The 20249-nt window shown below is 39.5% G+C and overlaps 1 protein-coding gene across 1 annotated transcript in view; it reads right to left on the bottom strand.

Moving 5' to 3' along the window:
- Positions 1-20249, bottom strand: part of GABRB3 (gamma-aminobutyric acid type A receptor subunit beta3) — a 114121-nt gene that overhangs the window by 12889 nt on the left and 80983 nt on the right. Inside the window, exons 5-8 of the mRNA XM_064438385.1 lie at positions 14459-14541; positions 13228-13365; positions 6141-6293; positions 1614-1858 (exon numbers count right to left, since the gene is read on the bottom strand). Coding sequence (XP_064294455.1) covers positions 1614-1858; positions 6141-6293; positions 13228-13365; positions 14459-14541 — 619 coding nt within the window. The remainder of the gene's footprint in view (positions 1-1613; positions 1859-6140; positions 6294-13227; positions 13366-14458; positions 14542-20249) is intronic.

Below are 20249 nucleotides of genomic sequence, written 5' to 3'. Positions count from 1 at the left end.
ATGTTTTCCACAGAGAATGGGACCATACTTCATTATTTATCCTAGATAATTTCAACAGCAAATATTCACAGTCAGTATGACTATATGTGTCTCTACAAAGCATACAGAGTTCCCTTTCACTGCTGGGACCACAAGAGACAGAGGAACACACTCTTCTTTCAGCTCTGGAGTGCTGAATTAGTATCCTAATTTCATTAATGCATGGTTGATATTAAAACAGCAGAGAAGTCAGAAAAGTCCATGATATTTGATTAGGATGGCCTGGAAAGGAAAGGTTGTAAGTAAAAAATGAGGAAAAAAAGGGTTGATGTATGGTATGATCAGATCTGGGATATAAAAATGACATGATCTGGCTAGGAAAACCCCTCATTTTCATTAGTTAAGGTTCATATGCTCTTTTGGCAATACAGACCAATTGAACTCGGTAGAAGAACAGTCAGGCATGGGGTGCTATTGGGCCCATCAACAGGACTTGTACTGATTTATGTAAATCATTTAAATGGATGAGACTCACCAGATGGTTTCCACTGGGAGAACTGAACCTTGGTGCATACATCTGCATTACCTGCTTGCAGCTAAAATCTCGTCCATTGCTTTCAATTCTGATACTCTTTTTTTTTCCCCATATGCTTTTTTAATTACAATAACTATTTATTTTTTCAGGAAAGGGAGTTCATTCTTCTTGCTAGTTTAGTCCTAAGTAGTGCTGCCAACTGTGATGAAAATTTAGTTTCATAATATAGGGGACAAAAATGAGTTTATTGGTTCAAAAATTATTTCACCAATATGAGTGTTGATAATTAGGTATAGTTCTGCATTACATTTGCTATAGCAGACAGAATCATTAGGATCAAAAAATACAGCTTGAAATTACTTTTATGATACTGGTATTTAATAAACTGTCACTGTGAACTCTTCTAATTTATAGCTGATAGAAGAAACAGTCTTACTCAACAGAGCTGACTGAAAAAGCCTCACTGGGAGCATTTTAGCCCCAAAAGATATTCTATTCAAACTGACATGGCTTGCTAACATCATATAGTGTTGAATACCTTGAATTTTACTTCCAAAGGGGAAAAAAAAGGGTATTCACTGGATGAAGTAATATGCCAGGCAAGGAAACAGGCTGGAGCATAATCAGCACAGACCATGCCAATACTGTGCTTCAGAAATCAATCGGAAAGTTTCTCCAGGAACTATAATTTTCTGATGGTCTTAAACAGCAGCAGATGACAATGCCACACACAGTGGTTCAGCTATACTGGCCAGTTAATTAGCATGGTGGAACTAATCCCTTATCTGTTCTCTCCCATTTTAAATGTGTCTGCTCTATGTGAAGTGAGAAAAAGTATGCCTAGATCCTGGATTCCCTTAGGTAGGTACTTGAACGAAATCACAGTCAAATTCTGACTTAAGCAAATACATGCCTTTGTAGATCTGTGCCTTTATTTTCCGACTAGCTGCACTCCCATTGTTATCTCCTTCTTACAGTTACTTGTTACACAGATCATGCTCACTTTGATTTTTGTAAGCCTAAATACACTCTTCTATGTAGGGTCTTGGTTATAAAAATACCAAAGTTTGCCCACAAAAAGGAGATTAAAGAATCTTACCCGATTGCCTTCAAACTTTGAGCGATCATTGTTTGCCTTTGCTGTTTTTTCTGCAAGTTTCTTCTGCCTTTGAGGGCCTTTTCCGAAGAAAATGTAGTTGACAAAGGCGTATTCAAGTAAGGCCAAGAAGACAAATACAAAGCAGCCCATAAGGTACATGTCAATGGCTTTAACATACGGAATTTTAGGCAAAGTCTCTCGCAGGTGAGTGTTGATTGTTGTCATAGTCAGCACAGTTGTAATTCCTACACAAAGGAAAAAAAGAGCACATATCTTACAACTCTAAGCAGATCATACTTCAATTTTATTTTCCTTTTTGGCAAATTTGCCTTGTCAGTGTGAAGGAGCTTAAAAATTTGGGAAAGATATCCCACAGGTGACATCACTGCAAACGAAAGTAAAATTAAAGCTTGATGCTTTATTATTCTGCTACAATATTTCCTTCATATGATCTGGGGGAACAGCTAACAAGGGGGCCTGGCACCGCTGCTGTGAGTTAACATAGCTTCATGGAAGCCAGGGTAGCTGTACTGAGGATCTCTTCCAGGAACACCAAACAGATCAGCAACAGGAAGGCAAAGAGTCTCCCAAGCATTAAACGGTGTGCTCTTACAGCACTGTGCTGCTCAATACAATGGAAATAAGTTTTTAAAAATTAACAAAACTAGTTAGAGTTCTGGATAGATAAAACCATGAGCACATATCAAGGCAGAGTGCTCATATAGATGGTGAAAGATCCCCCTCATGCAGTTTTAAATTTCTAAGAGTTAAGCAGCTGGTTGAAGTTAGTCCTGTGGGGTCCCTCTGTAGCAGATGAAAAGAGACAGGCACCTTTCTAGGGTAGGTCATCCCATCTATTTTAGACACCTGTTTCAGGAAAGGACAATAAAGAAGAGGAATTTGAGATTACTAGTTTAGAGGACTAGTCTAATTTTTACATAGAAAGGGGTGAGACGACTACTGAGAGGCAGAGAGGTATGTGCATTGGTGGAAAGAAAAAGACAAGGAGGGAGAGCAGCATTTTTATAGTGATCGACTGGACACTAGTAAAGCACCTAGAAAATCTATCAGGTATGTCAAACCCTCATTTATTTACCTAAGCATGGACACAGAACCTGAAAATATATTCCATAGCACTGTTTTGAAAAGCTGGTAAGAAAACCAAATTTATTGTCAGCCTGCCTGAATTCACAATAAGCTGCAGGGTCTGTATGTCTGCTGGAAATTTTATGGGAATCGCAAATCACAGGTGGCTGAAAACACTGATTTGTGGAATAAGTCTACATTGGTAAAAGAGGCAAGCCATTCTAATAGATCCCCTCCATTACTATTTTCTCTGATTCCATAATTATACCATCAGTTTGTAAGTAGCCACTAAAATGCAGGCAGCACAAAAATAAAGAATGAAAGAAAATTGCTGCCATATTATAAAACACAGCTTCTTTTACCTGAAGAGACAGAAATAAAGACAATATAACTCAAAATCAAGCTGTTGGTGTAAACAGTGTCACTCCAGGAGAACTGTAGTAGTAGTCTATGAGGTTCTGTAACAGATATTTTGTATATTTAGTAGGTCAGCATCATGCGGTTTTCAGTGCTTTTCCTCTAAACCATGAAACAAGCATGTGTTGATGTCAGATGTTTCACGGCTTGAAATACAGCAGAGACACACACAGCACAAGCATATTTAAAAACTGTGTCGGTATAACTCACTCAGCTCTGCAGTAAAATGAGGATTAGAGCTGACATATTACTTTAACCTAAAAAACTTTGACAAAGACTCTAGAAAGCCTCCATGCCAGCAAAGGAACAGGGGTAAGAAAGGTAGAACAGCAAACACTATCATAGATCTGCAGCCCAAGGAATTTCTCTAGCCTGAATTAGCTTCTTTCCTTGTAGGATTACCTGCTGCTGCTTCCCATAAGGGATTCAAAGAATTACCTAAGATCCAACTGATTCTTGTATCAGAAACCCCAGAGATCCCTTTTAACACACCCTTGGAATCTCACTATCCTCCCACAGATGCTTACTAAAGTCTAGGTCAACCAGGGACTTAGAAGCCTGCTCAGCAGGGATTATAGTGCCCACATTTTTGATGCATGTTCCCAGGCTGTAATCTAAATTCCAGAGATGAGTCCTTAAACACCACATGGGGAGAGTTCGGTCATCCAGAATATTAAGCACACCAAATAGCAAGGTGGCTATCACTAACCAAAAGGATCTATGTCCCCTGGGAGATCCTGACACCCTGCAGGCAAATGCCCTTCTGAAGATCAATAATTTATTTTAAAGCACAGCTGGAGGAGAAGCAGCTGACATTCGCCTATCATATAAAAATAGGGTAATCTTTTGATTACAGCCCTTCCCAAGAGTGAAAGCTCTTGAGGTTGCTTTTCTCCTCAAAGGACTGAATTTAGGAACTTCTAGGGTTAACTAGCAAAAACTCGGTTTTGAACAGAATTGCTGGGTTTGAATATTTCTCTTGAGATCAGCCCTATATCAGCCTCTATCTGCTGTGTCTATAGCACACAGTCCCTGGAATGAGCTGGCCTTTGCTCCCTGCCTGGATTTCTCCATTGAGGGAACTACTTGGTTCAGTGCAGGCTGAAGCACAGACAGCGTGTGTAGTGAGGGACCAGGGACAGGAACAAAACATGGGAGTGAATGAACTAGAATCAGGCTTCTTCCAGGGGTAGAGTAAAAGCTTGTCTCCATGTCTCTAAGACTGCACGGAGAATTCTTCCTCTAATAAATACCTATGCCAGCAGGCCTTAACCTCCTCTGAACTGAGCTTTTCAGAGCCAGTTGCATATGTCCGAAGGTGCTATATTGCCTTTAAACTTGGGTACCATTTCACATCAGCTTCAGACTCGTAAGATGGCTGTACAAAGGAACATCAGATTAGACCCATGGTACTGAACTTTATTATACAAACATCACAGACATAATCACCAAGGCACTGATTGTTTTCTCAGAAGAACCTATTAGATGGATTTTCATCCTCTCAAAAGGACTTTCTATCAATCAGAACACCTGGGCTCCTGAGCTTGCCTTGAATGTACTCTCTGACTTTTGTTCTAATACTTGTGTTATCACAGTAAAGTACTTGATGAACTTGTGCTACACAGAAATAGGCCACATGAGACAGTCCTGTTCCTTAAACAAGTTAAAACTGTGTGAACCCATTCTAAAAGGGTGTGGAATGTCACTGGGTTTGGTAACTTCGCCTAACTATCTGTTCTCTGCAGCCCTGGCTGGCATATAACTCTAGATGCTGACTGATGTGTTTGAAATGCTCCCCTCACTCAGTCATAATGTCTCCAGGGTGGATCTTTGGTCTCCAGTAGTTCATTTATGAATACATCAGAGCTGTTTGGACTCTATGTCCCATCTCCCATTAAGCCACTACTTAGCTGCAGCCTGCTGAACATGCACTAGCTGCTGAATGGTAATGCCAGATTGTGTCATGCCCATATGCACCAGCTAATCCACAGTATCTGTAAAATTACTGTACAGTAACTGCAGTTAATCTACAATATCTTCAGCTATCCAAGTTTAGATGCTAGGATGTAATATTATATTGCACAAATGTATAGGCATAGCGGCCCAGCCTCTTTAGTATTTAGGATCTGGGGAGGTACATGGTACAGAGATGGGGAATCTCATGGGGATGGGCTAGAGTCACAGTTTTGCTGTGGTACATGTCAGAAAAATAAGGGGACTAGGGAATATATTTCTGTTTTAAGAAGAGGGTTGAAGACAGAACAGGGTTGAAGACAGGATTTGGGATGAGATGAGAGGCTGCAGTAGTCATAAGGATTACTTATAGATCCATTTACTGTTCCTTGTCTCTAGCTACCCCTGAATATGCTTCTGTAATAGATTAAATATTTCCTGTGAGATACTTTGACGCCACCTTCCCTTATCTAAAGGATACTTTGACCTGAGAAGGTCTTGGACTGGGATCACCAATCTGTGCCAAATCCATGTTTCTCTGCCATGAGGTAAATGGTGCTTTAAGCCACCACAAAAATGCACTTGGCATACTGTGCATTCTGAGGGTGAGCCGGGACATCATGGTCCGTAGCTGATGTGCCCCTGTGCTCTGAATGAGCACATGGTTCTTGAGGTCTGTTCCTGCCACTGTCAGTTAAAGGACCCAGGACCTCAGGAGGAGGCTTGGAGCCACACTTGTCTTCCCACACTGAGCTGGACTAAAAGCCTAGGCTCAAGCCCTTGGAGTATGATTCTGGAGCTGCTCCCCTCACTGAAGCTACTGGTAACAACATTAACTTTGATGAGAACAAGGCTGGGACCCATATGAGCAGCTTATGTCAGAGATTTAGTGGTAGTTACATTCTTGCATGCAGGGGAAAACATCACTTTTGAGGCAACACTGAATGGCGTGACTTTGATGTAAATTATTTTGGAATATCAAAACATTGACATCACGCTGCAGTCTTTAACAACCTCTGAAGGCTACATTCAGTCTGACATTTTAACGTCCCACTCATTCTTAGCACATACCAAGGGCAACTCTTGCTGCTGATGCATCATAATTGATCCAGAATGACACCCATGATAAAATGGTAATCAGTATGGAGGGCATGTAGGTTTGAAGAATAAAGTATCCAATGTTTCTCTTCAACCTGAAGCTCAGTGAGAGTCTTGGATAGGCACCTGAGGAAAGTGAGGGGAAAACAGCGTTATTTACACTGAAGAAAAGACACCTGCAGATAGTTGTCTTCAGTTTCCGTAGAAACTAAAGCATGTACCTTTTATGGGGCAGTATGACATCTGCAGAACAGTAGGGAAAACGCCTTCACTGTATTACTGGTTGGTATTAAAAGAAACCTTGCAGTGAATATAGTGATATCCACGCAATTTGTATTTGGGAAGAAAAGAAAGAGTAAATTATTCTAGATTATTGAACAGATGGGTGAGCACCAGTTAGTTTTTAAGAACAGATGCTTAGGTCTCCAAGTAAAATGGTTATCCAAATACACAGTTTTATGTATAGTATTTATACTGAGAAGATTAGTAATGTGCACAGTTTTGTATTTACACGGAAGAGTTGTTCATGAGATGGAACTTCTTAATCACATCTGAACTATGAGAATCATGCTACCTGTGGTGTCAAAAATAAATTGTAATGAATCCTAGTGAGGAAAAGCCTTCAGACCAGATCCAAAGGCCTCTATTATCAATTACAGCCAGACAGAATTTTTCTTCCAAAAACACTTTAAGCAAAAAAATATGATTTTGTAGGTGTGTGTATATATATAGAGTATATACATAGGATTCATGACTCATAACAACTGGAGCAAATAAATAATGAAAAAAATGAATAACCTCAATGTCATTGTTTCAAACAAAACATTTTATTATTTAACTTCAAACTGATGTATTTCAAAATCAGTGTTAATCTCACTGAATATATTTTATATATTTAGAAATATCAAACAGTTAAAAAAATTGTGGCTTCTTTCACCAAATGCAAAGATAATGAAACCTGAGTACAGCTGTACAAGAAAAAGGTAGTCTTTCACAAAAAATTAACTCCATTATTTCAGTGTTTGCATTACTAGTAATATATGGTACTTCTAATAGCTCATCTACAAGCTCTAGTTACAGTCAACAGCCTAAAAAACATTTCTGAACGTACCGAGGGCCCAACTAGGTATTATATCACATTCCACCCATTCAAATGCAAATATGTGCAAGATGTGAAAGATTACATCTAGAATCAAATAAAAAATTACAAACTTCCCTTTAAATTATGTTCTTAAGTTTGCATATGAGCATAAGAAGTTACATTTGCCCATAGACACAAGAATGATGGATTTCCTGAGAGAGGAAGTGAAAGAAGGAATAGAAAACTGCAGATTTCTCTCCATCCTATTTCTGATAGTTAGGTATACTTTGAGTCATATGACAGAAAAAATGCTACACTATTTCCAGGCAGCAGAAGCATCCAGGGAGCGACAAACTTTACGCAACTATCCTTAGCTGTTATGTCAAATAATCTCAGAAGAATGGTCACTGAAAAAGAAGCATCTGGTAGATGTATTTGTTTACTGTGATTACTTTAATCAGTAGTAATTTTTTCCAGGATGAAATGCCTTCTAGTTTCACCAGTGGAAGAATATGGGTAGAGTCAGGAAATGTATTTCATCGTGAAAATCAGACCAAAGTTTTCTACTGTCTAAAGCAGTCAGCATAATTTTCAGCAAAGAATCATCTAGACTTTAGCTTGCTTAACTTCTTCATTTTCTAATGAACAATGTTTCGTTTCAAAAGACAAATTCTCTCTTTGAAACCACGCCTGCTTTTTTGCTAACAAAGCTTAACTTTTTCATTGAGCTTCTTATGAAATGGTTTCCATGGCCTTGTGTCTACAGACTATGTAAATAAAACAGCAGCATACTTTGCCATCATGAAGTACATTAAAAATGTAGCAGAACCGATGACCTTTCTGTAGAGTAGTGCATCAGACAGAAACCTTTATAAAGCTCTGTTGAGGAAAATTATTTCATATAATACACCACCCACATAAAAAGATTCTCTATAAACCTCTTCCTTTCCAAAAGTCCTGTTCAGGTCTGGGTGTCTGTGGAATATCATTGATAGAGATAATGATTGGGAAATCTCCCATAAAATACTGATTCTTTGACAAATAGGCTGAAGGATTCATTCAAGAAGGTTCAGTGGAACTGAATCACTGAATCAAAACCTCTTCTTTGGGCTGCTCCAGTGCCAAGGGCCCTGGACACATTAGGGGAACTCAGAGGAAGAAGAAAGAGAGCACTTTGCTCTCAGTAAAGCAGGGGAAATGGTGTGGATAGAGGAGGTGTGTGTCACCAGTGGAGAGAAGTAATGTGTCACGTATGTCAGTAATGTTCAGGAATGAAATCCTAAATGGAGAAACAGTATAACAGCAAACTTTAGACATTTATCTCAAATGCTTTTCCTGTGACCATCATCCATTACCTCATCACCACCTCCATCTAATGAGATAAGGTAATTACTGAAACCAGTGGGACCTGGCCTTAGTGGTGGACTCTCCAGACAGATTGTCTAAAGGCCAGAGAGGTCAACATAAAGTTGTTTCAAGCACTAGGTTCTTCATCCTGAAGCCAGAAGACAGAATGCTAAGAACGATAACTAGAGCCAGGGCTGTCTACTGTCTGTCCTCCTGCTCTAGAGTTGGAGCTGGACTGGAACAGAGAGATTCAGGAGCAAATCTGAAGGTGCACTGTTCTTTTTGAGGTGCCCTATGACATCTTAGACGCTAGCATGTAGCTGGTGATATGACATAGCCCCTACATCTTTCTGATTGGCAGCTGGAGACTAAGATGGCTGCCCTATGTCATCTCAAATAGTAGTTGATAAAGAGACTCGCTTGAACTGCATACACATGAACTAGGAGTCTAAGCTCCAATTACATTTACAGAGGAGTCACTTCATCTAGTCAATCTAGTAAATGAAACCCAGTGAATTATCCATCTCCTCCTAAAACAGACTCCTGCTGGTGGACTGAATTTGTCTCCAGACTCTACAGACTGTATTGAGTAGACTCCCATAAACTAAGACACCTGATTCATATGTAGACGCTGAAATTGTATTCACCTTAAATCAGAGCAAGACAAATTCCAGCCCTGTAAGTCTCAGGGTAGGTTTTGAAGGTCTGTGGCTCCTGAACAATCTAACCAAAAGTCTTGCTGGCATCATGGCTACTTACTGGAGTTGACACATTGCTCAGTTTCACAGAGGTAAAGAGAACATCATTCTGTTTTGCAGTGAGTTTCCAAGCTCAAATTTTATTGGGAGATCTGGATCTGAAGAAATTTCAGAATAAGTTGGTCTTTGTATAGTTCAGGGTGAAACTGAAACATGAACTTGTAGCTTGGTTTTTCATACTATGCAGCCAGGGTTCTCCTTTAGGTAGCTTTCCCTGAGACTACAAAAGTTTGTATTACTTTCACCTGTAATGATTTTATGCCTTCACAGATGATTTATTGGCCCTGCCTCCAGCCTGCCATCTCTGCTATAATATCTCACCTCCAGCAAACAGACTACAAGAATCTGTGGAAAAAAAAGAATTAGAAGAAAGGACATTCCTTATTTCCCCTACTTATTTCCCTCTCTTTGTCTGGATGGCTAAAGCTCTGTGAAAAGGATAGGTCCTAACCTGCATGGAACAAAGATTGTAAGCCCAGATCTTTATTTATCTAAGAAGGGACCATCTTGTGTAATTTATTTAATAAAAATTGATTTCTTGGTGAGCTCAACAATTACACTGTTACTTGCCTGATTATGCTTGGATAATGATTTGTCAGTTAAGGCTCAGTACATTTAGAGATTAATTACCAGGAAATTCGAGTTGTTAACATTCCATAAAAATTTGGGGTTTTTTGCCTAAAGGACAGCATTGCTGTTCAGGGACCAGATTCGTTACCTTTCCTCCCATCTCACATAACATGTTGAGGTCTATAGGCTAATTTAAATAGTACAGCAAGAACATAATTTGGCCTGAAGTATTTAAATCTAACAACACTATTGAGAATGCAGGCATGAAAACAAATACTTAATCAATAACTGAGGTCAAAATATTCCTCTTTCATATATTTGGGCACTTGGTAAAAAGTAATTACTTGGTTTTGTTTCAATTTCATTAAAAGCTAGCAAGCCGAAATACATAGCTCCAAGGCTAAATTAGTCTCTTGCTGTTTTATCCAAGTATGAACTAAGATAACAGAGTTGGTCAGTTACAGAATTCTTATTTTAATCTGTTCTTCTGGGAAGGTTCTTCAGCTAATTGGAAATGTACTTTACAGATTGATCTTTCAGAACACAGCAAATAATTAATTTTCAGATCTTTTAAGACTACCCTCCTCTTACCAACAGGTTGCTAATCTGGCTCGGACTGCTATGCGTCTTGAAGCTTTTGGGTGGTGTTTTACATATTCCAATTCCTGTTCAGTTTCTTAGCATTTCTGGATAACAAACATTTAGGAGGCAGATTCAGCTCACCGGTCTAGGCCCTAAATGTTTGCATGAATATTTACATATGGATGGCACATAAGCTCTCAGTGTAAACCATGAAGATCTAGACTTAACAGCCAGTTGATTCAAAGGGTATGATTTAATTGCCTATACAGAGGTGTCTAATGCCATTTGAGATGTTTTAGGCTATTGAATATAGAACTTAATACTAGTTAATTAATTAATACTGAAGCACTAGATTGGCACATAGGACACAAAACTGTGACTCCGGAACAGCAGCCTAACTCTTAAGCAGGATGCTCTACAGCATCTCAAGAGGCACCAGATACCTATGTTTAGGCAACTGAACACCTAGGTTTCTACACACAGAACTTTGGCCTAACTGGGTATTCCCTGTCCTGAATTTGGATAGGAATAATTAGGTGTGTAAATGTTGTATTTTGCACTTGTCCATACTGATTTTTATACTTTTCTTCAGACCCATTTTGCTAATTTGGCAAGATCATTTTTAACTCCAGTGCTCTACTTCAACATGCATGCAGTTCCTCCAGTATTCTTGCAGCCCCACACAGCTTTATGCCATTATCTGTGGGGTTTTTTCATGCTTACCATTGCTTCTCAGTAGTAACTATGGGAACAGATTTTTCCATTTGCATAAGTTACATAAGACCATACAGCACTGCTGCTCATGGAGGGTAGGAGAAATAACTACCCCTAAAGCTGTTCATAGCATGACTCTGAAGTCTTGTTTTAGTTTTATACAATCAAAGCACACTAGTGCTGAAACCTCTGAAATGTTCACTGAGATACTGCACTCAAAGAACTAATATCTCCCCTTGAGACTTCAATAACCTCAAAGCCAAAAAAAAAGCATGCCTGACTTATCTTCCACAAAAATGCAGAAAATGGCTCTAATTACTAGGACAATGAAAAAGCAGGGTCTTGAGAAGAAATTTGAAAAGTGTGTGCTGACTTTATCCATCAGATTCACTAGCATGATTCAGATTTACAATTAAATATGTGGTTTTGAGAAACAAAGATGATGTTTCCTCTCCATGGAAATACTTGTCACAAAATTTCGTAATTAATCAAGCATTTTCATAATGTCCTGTACCAAAATAATAGTAAATGCAGTATCGTGTCTTCATCAGTGACACAAATTATATGCTTCAGAAAATGGTACAAGAAACATGGACTAATCTGTTCTCTGTCTTGTCCTACTCCCAAATGTCAAGCTGTCTTAAACCATGAAGGATGAGACTTTTTACTCCCTCCACAAGTTCTTTTTGTAAAGAACTGTTATGATTCTGAATATTTGGTCAGTCACATAAATGTCTACTCCTAGTTTTCATTCTCTCTCATATTTGCCTCACAGCTCTTTGGATGTTTCTTTTTCCTGAATTTAACAAATCTCTCTCATCTCTAAATTACTAAATCATGTCTTTACTGAAATATTTCATATGGAACTAAAAGGTGGCTTTGGACTGTCATAAAAACTTCCCAGATAAGTTCTCTGCATTCTCACTGTTGTCCAAAGATCCATTCCACACAAGTATATCCAGTCTTGTGGAGGGGCAGGTAAGCCCTGGCTGCCAAAGATGATACTGGCTGCAGAAGGGAGGCATATAGGATTAGCGTATTGATTTCTCTTTGGAAAAAAAACCTCCCTTCCAAGAACAGTAGCACTTGGCAAGCTCCCTCATATTAATTTCAAACACAGCAATATTTACATTTTGTTCTGAATTACAACTTGTGTTTCTGTGTACTTTGAAACAGATGTTGTGTCCAAAGAGTGGGTGAAGCGATGCTTACAAACATAATAGAACTGTGTTTCAGTTGTTCTAGTGTGCTGGAACAGACGGAACAGCAAACTCCTGCGGTCTGAAGAGTACTGAAAATCTGGAGGTCCCAAATAGTGGCCCCACACCTCCTGATGGCTTTCTGTGTTGCTTTGGTCTTGTCACACACAACAACATTTTCCTATGCTGGTGTCTAACATTAAACATGTAAATCAACATTGTACTTTGTCACCTGAAGACATCCAATGCTGTAAGCTACCAGTAACTTTTATTATGTCTTCAAGGAAACAAGAAAGAAACACAAGTATTTAATTTTAGCATCCTATCAATGGTAACAAAAGCCCTAGCTTTGTATACATTATAATATATACCCATCACTGCAGATCAAGATATAAAAGACATCACAATCACTATACAATAACAAAAAAACCATGCACTGAACAGTTGTAGGGAGGTGTTCATAAAAATTGTGGTGGCTTTTTAACCTACTATGCCAAAACATATGTACATATGATTGGTAACCCTGTAGGCTACATTTAAACTGATCATTCAGAGGTGAATGACTTCGTATTTATTTAGATCATAGATATTTAGGTACCTGGTTAAGTATCACACACATACAAGAAAAAGAAAGATAAACAATAAATGTTGTTTCATGGACTCCTGCCTCCAGGCTTTATCAGTAAGTAGTTTCTTTAGCTAAACAGTCAACACAGACTATATATAGTTATGATTAATAATGATTAATAAGACAGTAATTGTCATGCACAAGGAAATTAAACACTAAATGGGCAAATGACAATACTTGCCTGTGGCAAAGACAACATTCTTTGACACCAGTCTATATTCCACGATGGAGAACTGAGGAAGCTCAATCCTCTCCACACCAGTGACCGCGTTATCTCCACCTCTCCAGTAGAACTCTATGTCATCAGTGGTGTAGCCATCTGCAGGCAAAGCAGGACAGTAAGCCAGAAGTAACAGCAGACAAATGTAGCTTCAAACACGGTACACATGGTTTGTTATTTGAGACAATGAAATTAATCAGAACAGCTGGAGTGGTATATGGTATTTTGTTCTGTATGCCTGTGGGAAGGTCTCCTGAAGAGCTGTGCTATTCAGATTGCACAGGAATTTGAGGCAAAATACTCTGGTTTTTGGTGGTTTTTTTTTTCTTTTTTTTTATCATTCTCATAAAATTCACATAAGGATTAATGGCCCCAATGAGCCAGAAAATGCTACCCAATAATCTTCAAAATTGCAGATTAGCATGATTTAAGACATAATACACATTTAACACTGAAACAAGTGTATATTTACGCTGATAAGCACCAGAAGAAGGTGGATTATTCAAAGAATACAGACAAACATAATTGGGGCAGATCTTTTCCACTCATACTAGAGAGTGTGAGTCATACCATTTCCATTAGCTTCTCAAATGGAGGACTACGTTGAATATAGAATATATACTAGTATTTTCTCCAGCCAGTAGCAGAAATGGAGCAGGAACTCTTGAAGCACAAATATACATCTGAATATTGCAGTCCTAAAACACAACTAGGTGGAAGAGAGAATCTGGTTCTGTTTGGAACACAATTGCAAATCGTAAATAGGGCTCATCTGAAAGCCCGGGGGGGTCCTGCGGCAAGACCATCCATGCATAACAAAGCACACTGGAAGAAAATGATATCACAGTGTTTGCTCTCTTGAAAATGAAGCTGATTAAAATATGAACATTTATTCTCTTGTGTTGAGGATAAGCATCCAGTCACTGTCTCTGTCAAGTCAGGCTAGAGCAATAAATGTCTTCATCCTGTCCTAAACCCATTTTTCTAGGATGTATCCATCCATCCATCCAGAAATGGATGACCCCTTATATTTTTTTAAAAAGTCAAATAAACAAACAAAAAATCCAAAGGTTGATAATTACATGATCCACATAATGTTTATAGACACTAGTGTAAATACTACACAGTTCTATAAAAGGAAAACTTCCTTGCATCTGAACCAGGTTTTACATGCATTTTCTTATGTACGTACAGCTTTCTATTTCCAGAGTACAGTTTTGTTCATCTAATGGGTACCTTCTCAAGTCCATCATACAAGCTGCAGTGGTTGTGATTCTGAAATACAAACATCAAATAGAGTTACTGTACAGCCAGTAATCCAGATTTTGTTGTTGTTTATTTCTCAAAGTGAGGACTCTCTGAAGAAGAGCTTACAATAATTGGGAATCTGGTCCATAGTTTTACATGGAGCAGCAGCTTAATACAACAGCGGTTTCACTGACTGCAGTGGAACAACTCACTGTGACTTGCCCTTATGCAACCAGTCCCTTTGGGGTTCAACGGGCCTATCCACATATGCAAATATTACACAAACATTTGCTGAGATCAAAAAATATGACTTTATAACAGAAAATTTGAAGCAAAAAAAGTCTGCTACAAATGTCAAAACGATTAGAGCTGTGTGAATAACTGATTCCTTGGTTTTGCGGCAGCTCTAGAAAAAAACCTGAAATGCTGAAACAATATCCTAAGTTCAGCAAAACACCCAATTTCACAGTTGAATATATTTCTCTAGTTTTCAAAAGTAACTTAGAGGATTTTGTAAGAAAGTTCTCTATTGAATTTTAAATTTTCTCCCCAAACAAGAATATATTTTTGCTTCCCTATTTTCAATGCAGGCAATTTAGCACACTAAGGATTAATTTGCAAAACATTTCATTATTGATGAATCTGCATTTTTAATCAAGCTCTTGCATATCAGGAGTGTCAAAAACGCACATGCACAACCAAAACAATTGTATTAACAGCTTCACACAGCATTGGCACTTTTTGATTAATAGATTTATATATTTGTACTAACTTTTAGACAGTTATAACCGTATGCTCATGATTAATTTTCAGTGTATTTCGGTGTTTTGCTGAATCACAGTCTTTGTCAAGAATATGTACATTATTATGCATAATTTTCTTTATAATGGCTTCATATAAATTTCACATTTAAATTTGCTTCTGGGACTGACTAGGTACATTCCTTACTGATCCTCTTCTGATATAGAATCACAGAAACATTAAGGCTGGAAAAGACCTCTGGGATCATCAAGTCCAACTGTCAACCCAACACTACCATGTCTCCTAAACCATGACCTGAGAGGCCATGTCTACACAGTTTTTGAACACCTCCAGGGATGGTGACTCCACCACCTCTCTGGGCAGACTCTTCCAATGCCTGACCACTCTTTCAGTAAAGACATTTTTCCTAATATCCAATCTAAACCTCCACTGACACAGCTTGAAGCCATTTCCTCTCATTCTATCACTTGTTACTTGGGAGAAGAGACCAACACCCACCTCACTACAACCTCCTTTCAGGTAGTTGTAGAGAGTGACAAGATCCCCCCTCAGCCTTCTCTTCTCCTGGCTAAACAACCCCAGCTCCCTCAGCAGCTCCTCATAAGACCTGCTCTCCAGACCCTTCACCAGCTCCGTTGCCCTTCTCTGGACACGCTCCAGCAATTCAATGTCCCTCTTGTACTGAGGGTCTCAAAACTGAACACAGTATTCAAGGTGCAGCCTCACCAGTGCTGAGTACTGGGGCACGATCACTTCCCTGCTCCTGCTGGCCACACTATTCCTTATACAAGCCAGGATGCTGTTGGCCTTCTTGGTCAACTGGGCACACTGCTGGCTCATGTTCAGCCAGCTGTCAACCAACACCCCCAGGTCCTTCTCCACGGTGCAGCTTTCCAGCCACTCTTCCCCAGGCCTGTAGCGTTGCATGGGGTTGTGGTGACCCAAGTGCAGGAGCCAGCACTTGGCCTTCTTAAACCTCATACAATTGGCCTCTGCCCATTGATCCAGCCTGTCCAGGTCCCTCTGCAGTGCCTTCCTATGCTTGAGCAGATCAACACTCCCAATTTGGTGTCATCTGCAAACTTATTGAGGAGTGCAATCAGTCCCCTCATCCAGATCATTGATAAAGATATTATACAAGACTGGCCCCAACACTGAGCCCTGGGGAACTCCGCTCACGAACAGCTGCCAACTCTATTTAGCTCCGTTCACCACAACTCTTTGGGCTCAACCATCCACCCAGTTTTTTACCCAGAAAAGAGTACACCCATCCAAGCACTGAGCCACCAGGTTCTCTAGGAGGATGCTGTGGGAGACAGTGTCAAAGGCTTTACTAAAGTCCAGGTAGACAACATCCACAGCCTTTCCCTCATCCATGAGCTGGGTCACCTGGTCATAGAAAGGGATCAGGTTGGTCAGGCAGGACCTGCCTTTCATGAACCCATGCTGGCTGGGCCTGATCCCCTGATTGTCCTGCACATGTCTGGTGAATATAAAGAATATAAAGAAGAGATGGACCTTGTACAGTTAGTTCCTCTACAGATAATATTCTGGTGGTAATTCATGCTAATAATATGATAGAGGAAATGCCGTAAAAGTACCTCTAAAAGCTGGAACCCTCAATGTTAAGGTTTTGTCCATGTGTTTTCTCCATTTTGAAGCTTTCTCTTCAATCCCTTAACCTTCTGAAATTACAGTCGTCTAATCTGTCAAACTAGTTCAAAATTCAGGGGCAACATTTCAAGAGGAGAAAAGTAGTTAGGTGCCTTTCTTCAACTCTTTCACACTAAAAAACCTACTCTGTTGTTATTATGAATGCCCTATCCAACCTCCCAGAAAAGGAACAAAAGAATTCTTATCCTTCGCATATAGGTTATTTCAGATGGATAACCACATAATATCCAAAGGAAGGGATTAAGACCATTACAACTATCTCCTAGGACAATAGATGCCACCCTTCACTGACTGAGAATGTGCTTTTGCAGGAAAATACTATCATTTCTTTGCCAAAGGAGAGACAGTTGTATGACCACAAAGGCAATGGATGAGCTAGGAGAAGAAAAAGTTCAAGGATATGTTACTCAGCATATATTGTCACTTGTGTTCCTACCAGTAGCCAGTGAGAAAGTGATGCAGCTGATCTTTGTCCTTCCCAGCCTTATCCATGGCATGATCAAGTCTCTGCCACTGCTGTTCATTCTAGGTGTCCTCTGTTAGTTCCACAGCCTTTCAGGTACCAAGTATTGTATCACAGGAGGATAATTAGGTCAACCTTCCTTCAGCTGCATGCTGGGAGATGCTCTGCTTCCTCTGTTAACACATGTCCCAGTGGGCAGGAATAGTTTATAAACACCAATTCCTCAGCTGCTCTGCAGTTTAGGGAGACATCTTCTCTGCAGTCGACATCTGCATGTGCCGTTCTGGACCCTCAAGCAAGGTGCTAGACATAGGGCTATTAATTATGGAGATGAATGTCTCCTCAATATGACAACTACCAGTAGCTATAGCTAAGCATAAAAAACTAGGACTAGCCTAGGGTCTTAGAGGAGATAACTTAAATCTGTGATCATTGATGAACATTTTAAATGACAAGGTCTTAGCAGTGATCAGCTCTACAAAGCCATACTGATGGCACAATCAAATGATCTTGCTCCTGAGTCAATTGGTAACTGTAATCAAAGTAAAACAAGCAGGCACACTTGGGCGTTGCTGTTGTGAGGTTTCTATCTCATGCTTCAGTACATTCACCTACCTAGCCTAGGGCTCATTTACGATTCTGCAGCAGAACCCACGTAAGCTTAGTTGATACAAGAGGGAGCGTCGTACCAGGATCTTAACTATTATGTTGTATAACTAGCCTTAAATGCCAACCATACAGAAAACATGCACTTACAAATGATTAATTTGACAGAATTATTAAAAATTATGCAGCTGGCAAGCTTGCATTCAACTTACTAATTGCTTTATGACTTTTTAAGGAATGTATTTTTATTTTGGCCTGTTCGCACACTGTAGTGATTCTGTGTCACAAGTTCCAGTCTGAGAAACTGCACATTCTTGCTTAAGCAACTTTTTATACTACAGCAAAATGTACATTTTTAATGTCATAAATATCTACTAGAAAAGAAGATACAGCTAGATATAGATAGGCACTGATTTACCCCATTTACTCAAAATAAGTTGAGTGCTCAGAGGTCCCTCCTGAATGAACGTTCAAGCAACCAAATTTAACTTGCACAAATGCTCACAAAAAGCAAATGTTAATTGCTCAAGCTTGTGCATGCTCCCAAGAAAATCAGGTTTATTTTTTATGGGATGGGATGCTGTGTGACACAGCAGGACAGCAAGGTTTCAAGAACTCATCATCACAGCAGTGACAGAGAAACAATTACGAGCCAGACAAAGATAAAGCAGTACGCAGATACACATAAATTCTGGGTGAAAGGAATACACAAAGGAAGTATTTTTAATTGTTTAAAATTCCCTACTCCAGTTATGTGTCCTCTGAATATAGCTTCTTTCACCCTTCTCTGCTACTTAATTCCCAGGCTGACTGCCTCTGATTATATTGCAGTATTGTATAGGAACCCCACCTGTGACATGCTGGGAGGTGCTGCACAAACTGATGGATATTTTCTATTTTCTGTCCCCCCCCAGGTTTACAATATAAAGCAATATAAATATTTCTTATGTGTCTAGGTCACAGTCCTGATGGCTGATTTGATCTTCTGTCCTCATGTCAGCTGGGACAGAGTAAATTTTCTTCCTGGTAGCTGGTATGGTGCTGTGTATTGGACGTAGTATCAGAATAAAGTTGGTAACACACTGATGTTTTAGTTGTTGCTAAGTAGCACTTACACTGGTCAAGGACTTTTCCAGCTCCCCATGCTCTGCCAGGTGCACAAGTAGCTGGAAGAGGACACAGCCGGGACAGCTGACCCCAACTGACCAAAGGGATATTCCATACCATATAACATCACACTCAGCATATAAAGCTGGGGAAAGAAGAAGGAAGGGGGTGACGTTTGTCTTCCCAAGTAACCATTACGCGTGATGGAGCCGTGCTTTCCTGGAGATGGCTGAACACCTGCCTGCTGATGGGAAATAGTGAATTAATTCCTTGTTTTCCTTTGCTGGTGTGTGCACGTTTTGCTTTACCTATTAAACCGCCTTTATCTCAACCCACGGGTTTCCTCACTTTCACTCTTTTGATTCTCTTCCCCATCCCACCAGGAAGGAGTGAGCAGCTGGTGGTGCTTAGTTGCCGGCTGGGGTTAAACCACAACATCCTCTTTTCATCCTGATACAGAAATGAATTCATCCAAAAAAGAACAAAAATAAGCGTGGCTGCCTTTTCTGACTGATCGCAACTAATCTTTTCACCTTGCAAACATCCATCATGTTTTATATACAAGTGACAACTACATGAGTCCTTTCAGACAAAATACATATATTCCTCCATTCTATTTATTTATAACATTTAGCATTGTACTGCCAGAAACAAGAAGTCTATATGTAGCAAACACACAAGTAGTTGGAAGGACACTATTTTTGATCCCCAGTCTATAATGCCATTATTTCATTTTTGGTGTATTATGAAAAAAAGCTGTTGTACCATCATATGTCTTGTATATTGTTCTGAACAAGGTGGAACAAAGCCAGTATCGTGCCCAAATAAAAAAATTCCCCAGAAATGGGTTGAACTTCAAAAAGTTACTGTCCCATTCTCTCCCTCTCAAAGACTTTTCCTGTGGTAGCAAACTGCTTTCTCTGAAGTAGGAGAAGCCTTGAATAATGTAAGGTCAAGTCTTTCAAAACAATGACAAAGTCTACATTGTTCAGGAGAGAACACAGAGACAGCATGGCCCTGGGATCACTTTCGTTATACTTTTTTTGAGGAACTGCGTTGCTCTGTAAATATTCTATAATCAGTTGCAACCCTCCAAAATTTCGTCTCTTATTCTTAGTGACCC

The sequence above is a fragment of the Phalacrocorax carbo genome, chromosome 1 (genome assembly GCF_963921805.1).
Source record: "Phalacrocorax carbo chromosome 1, bPhaCar2.1, whole genome shotgun sequence".
NCBI classification, from domain to species: Eukaryota; Metazoa; Chordata; class Aves; order Suliformes; family Phalacrocoracidae; genus Phalacrocorax; species Phalacrocorax carbo.
This window is presented reverse-complemented; position numbering and strand designations above follow the sequence as displayed.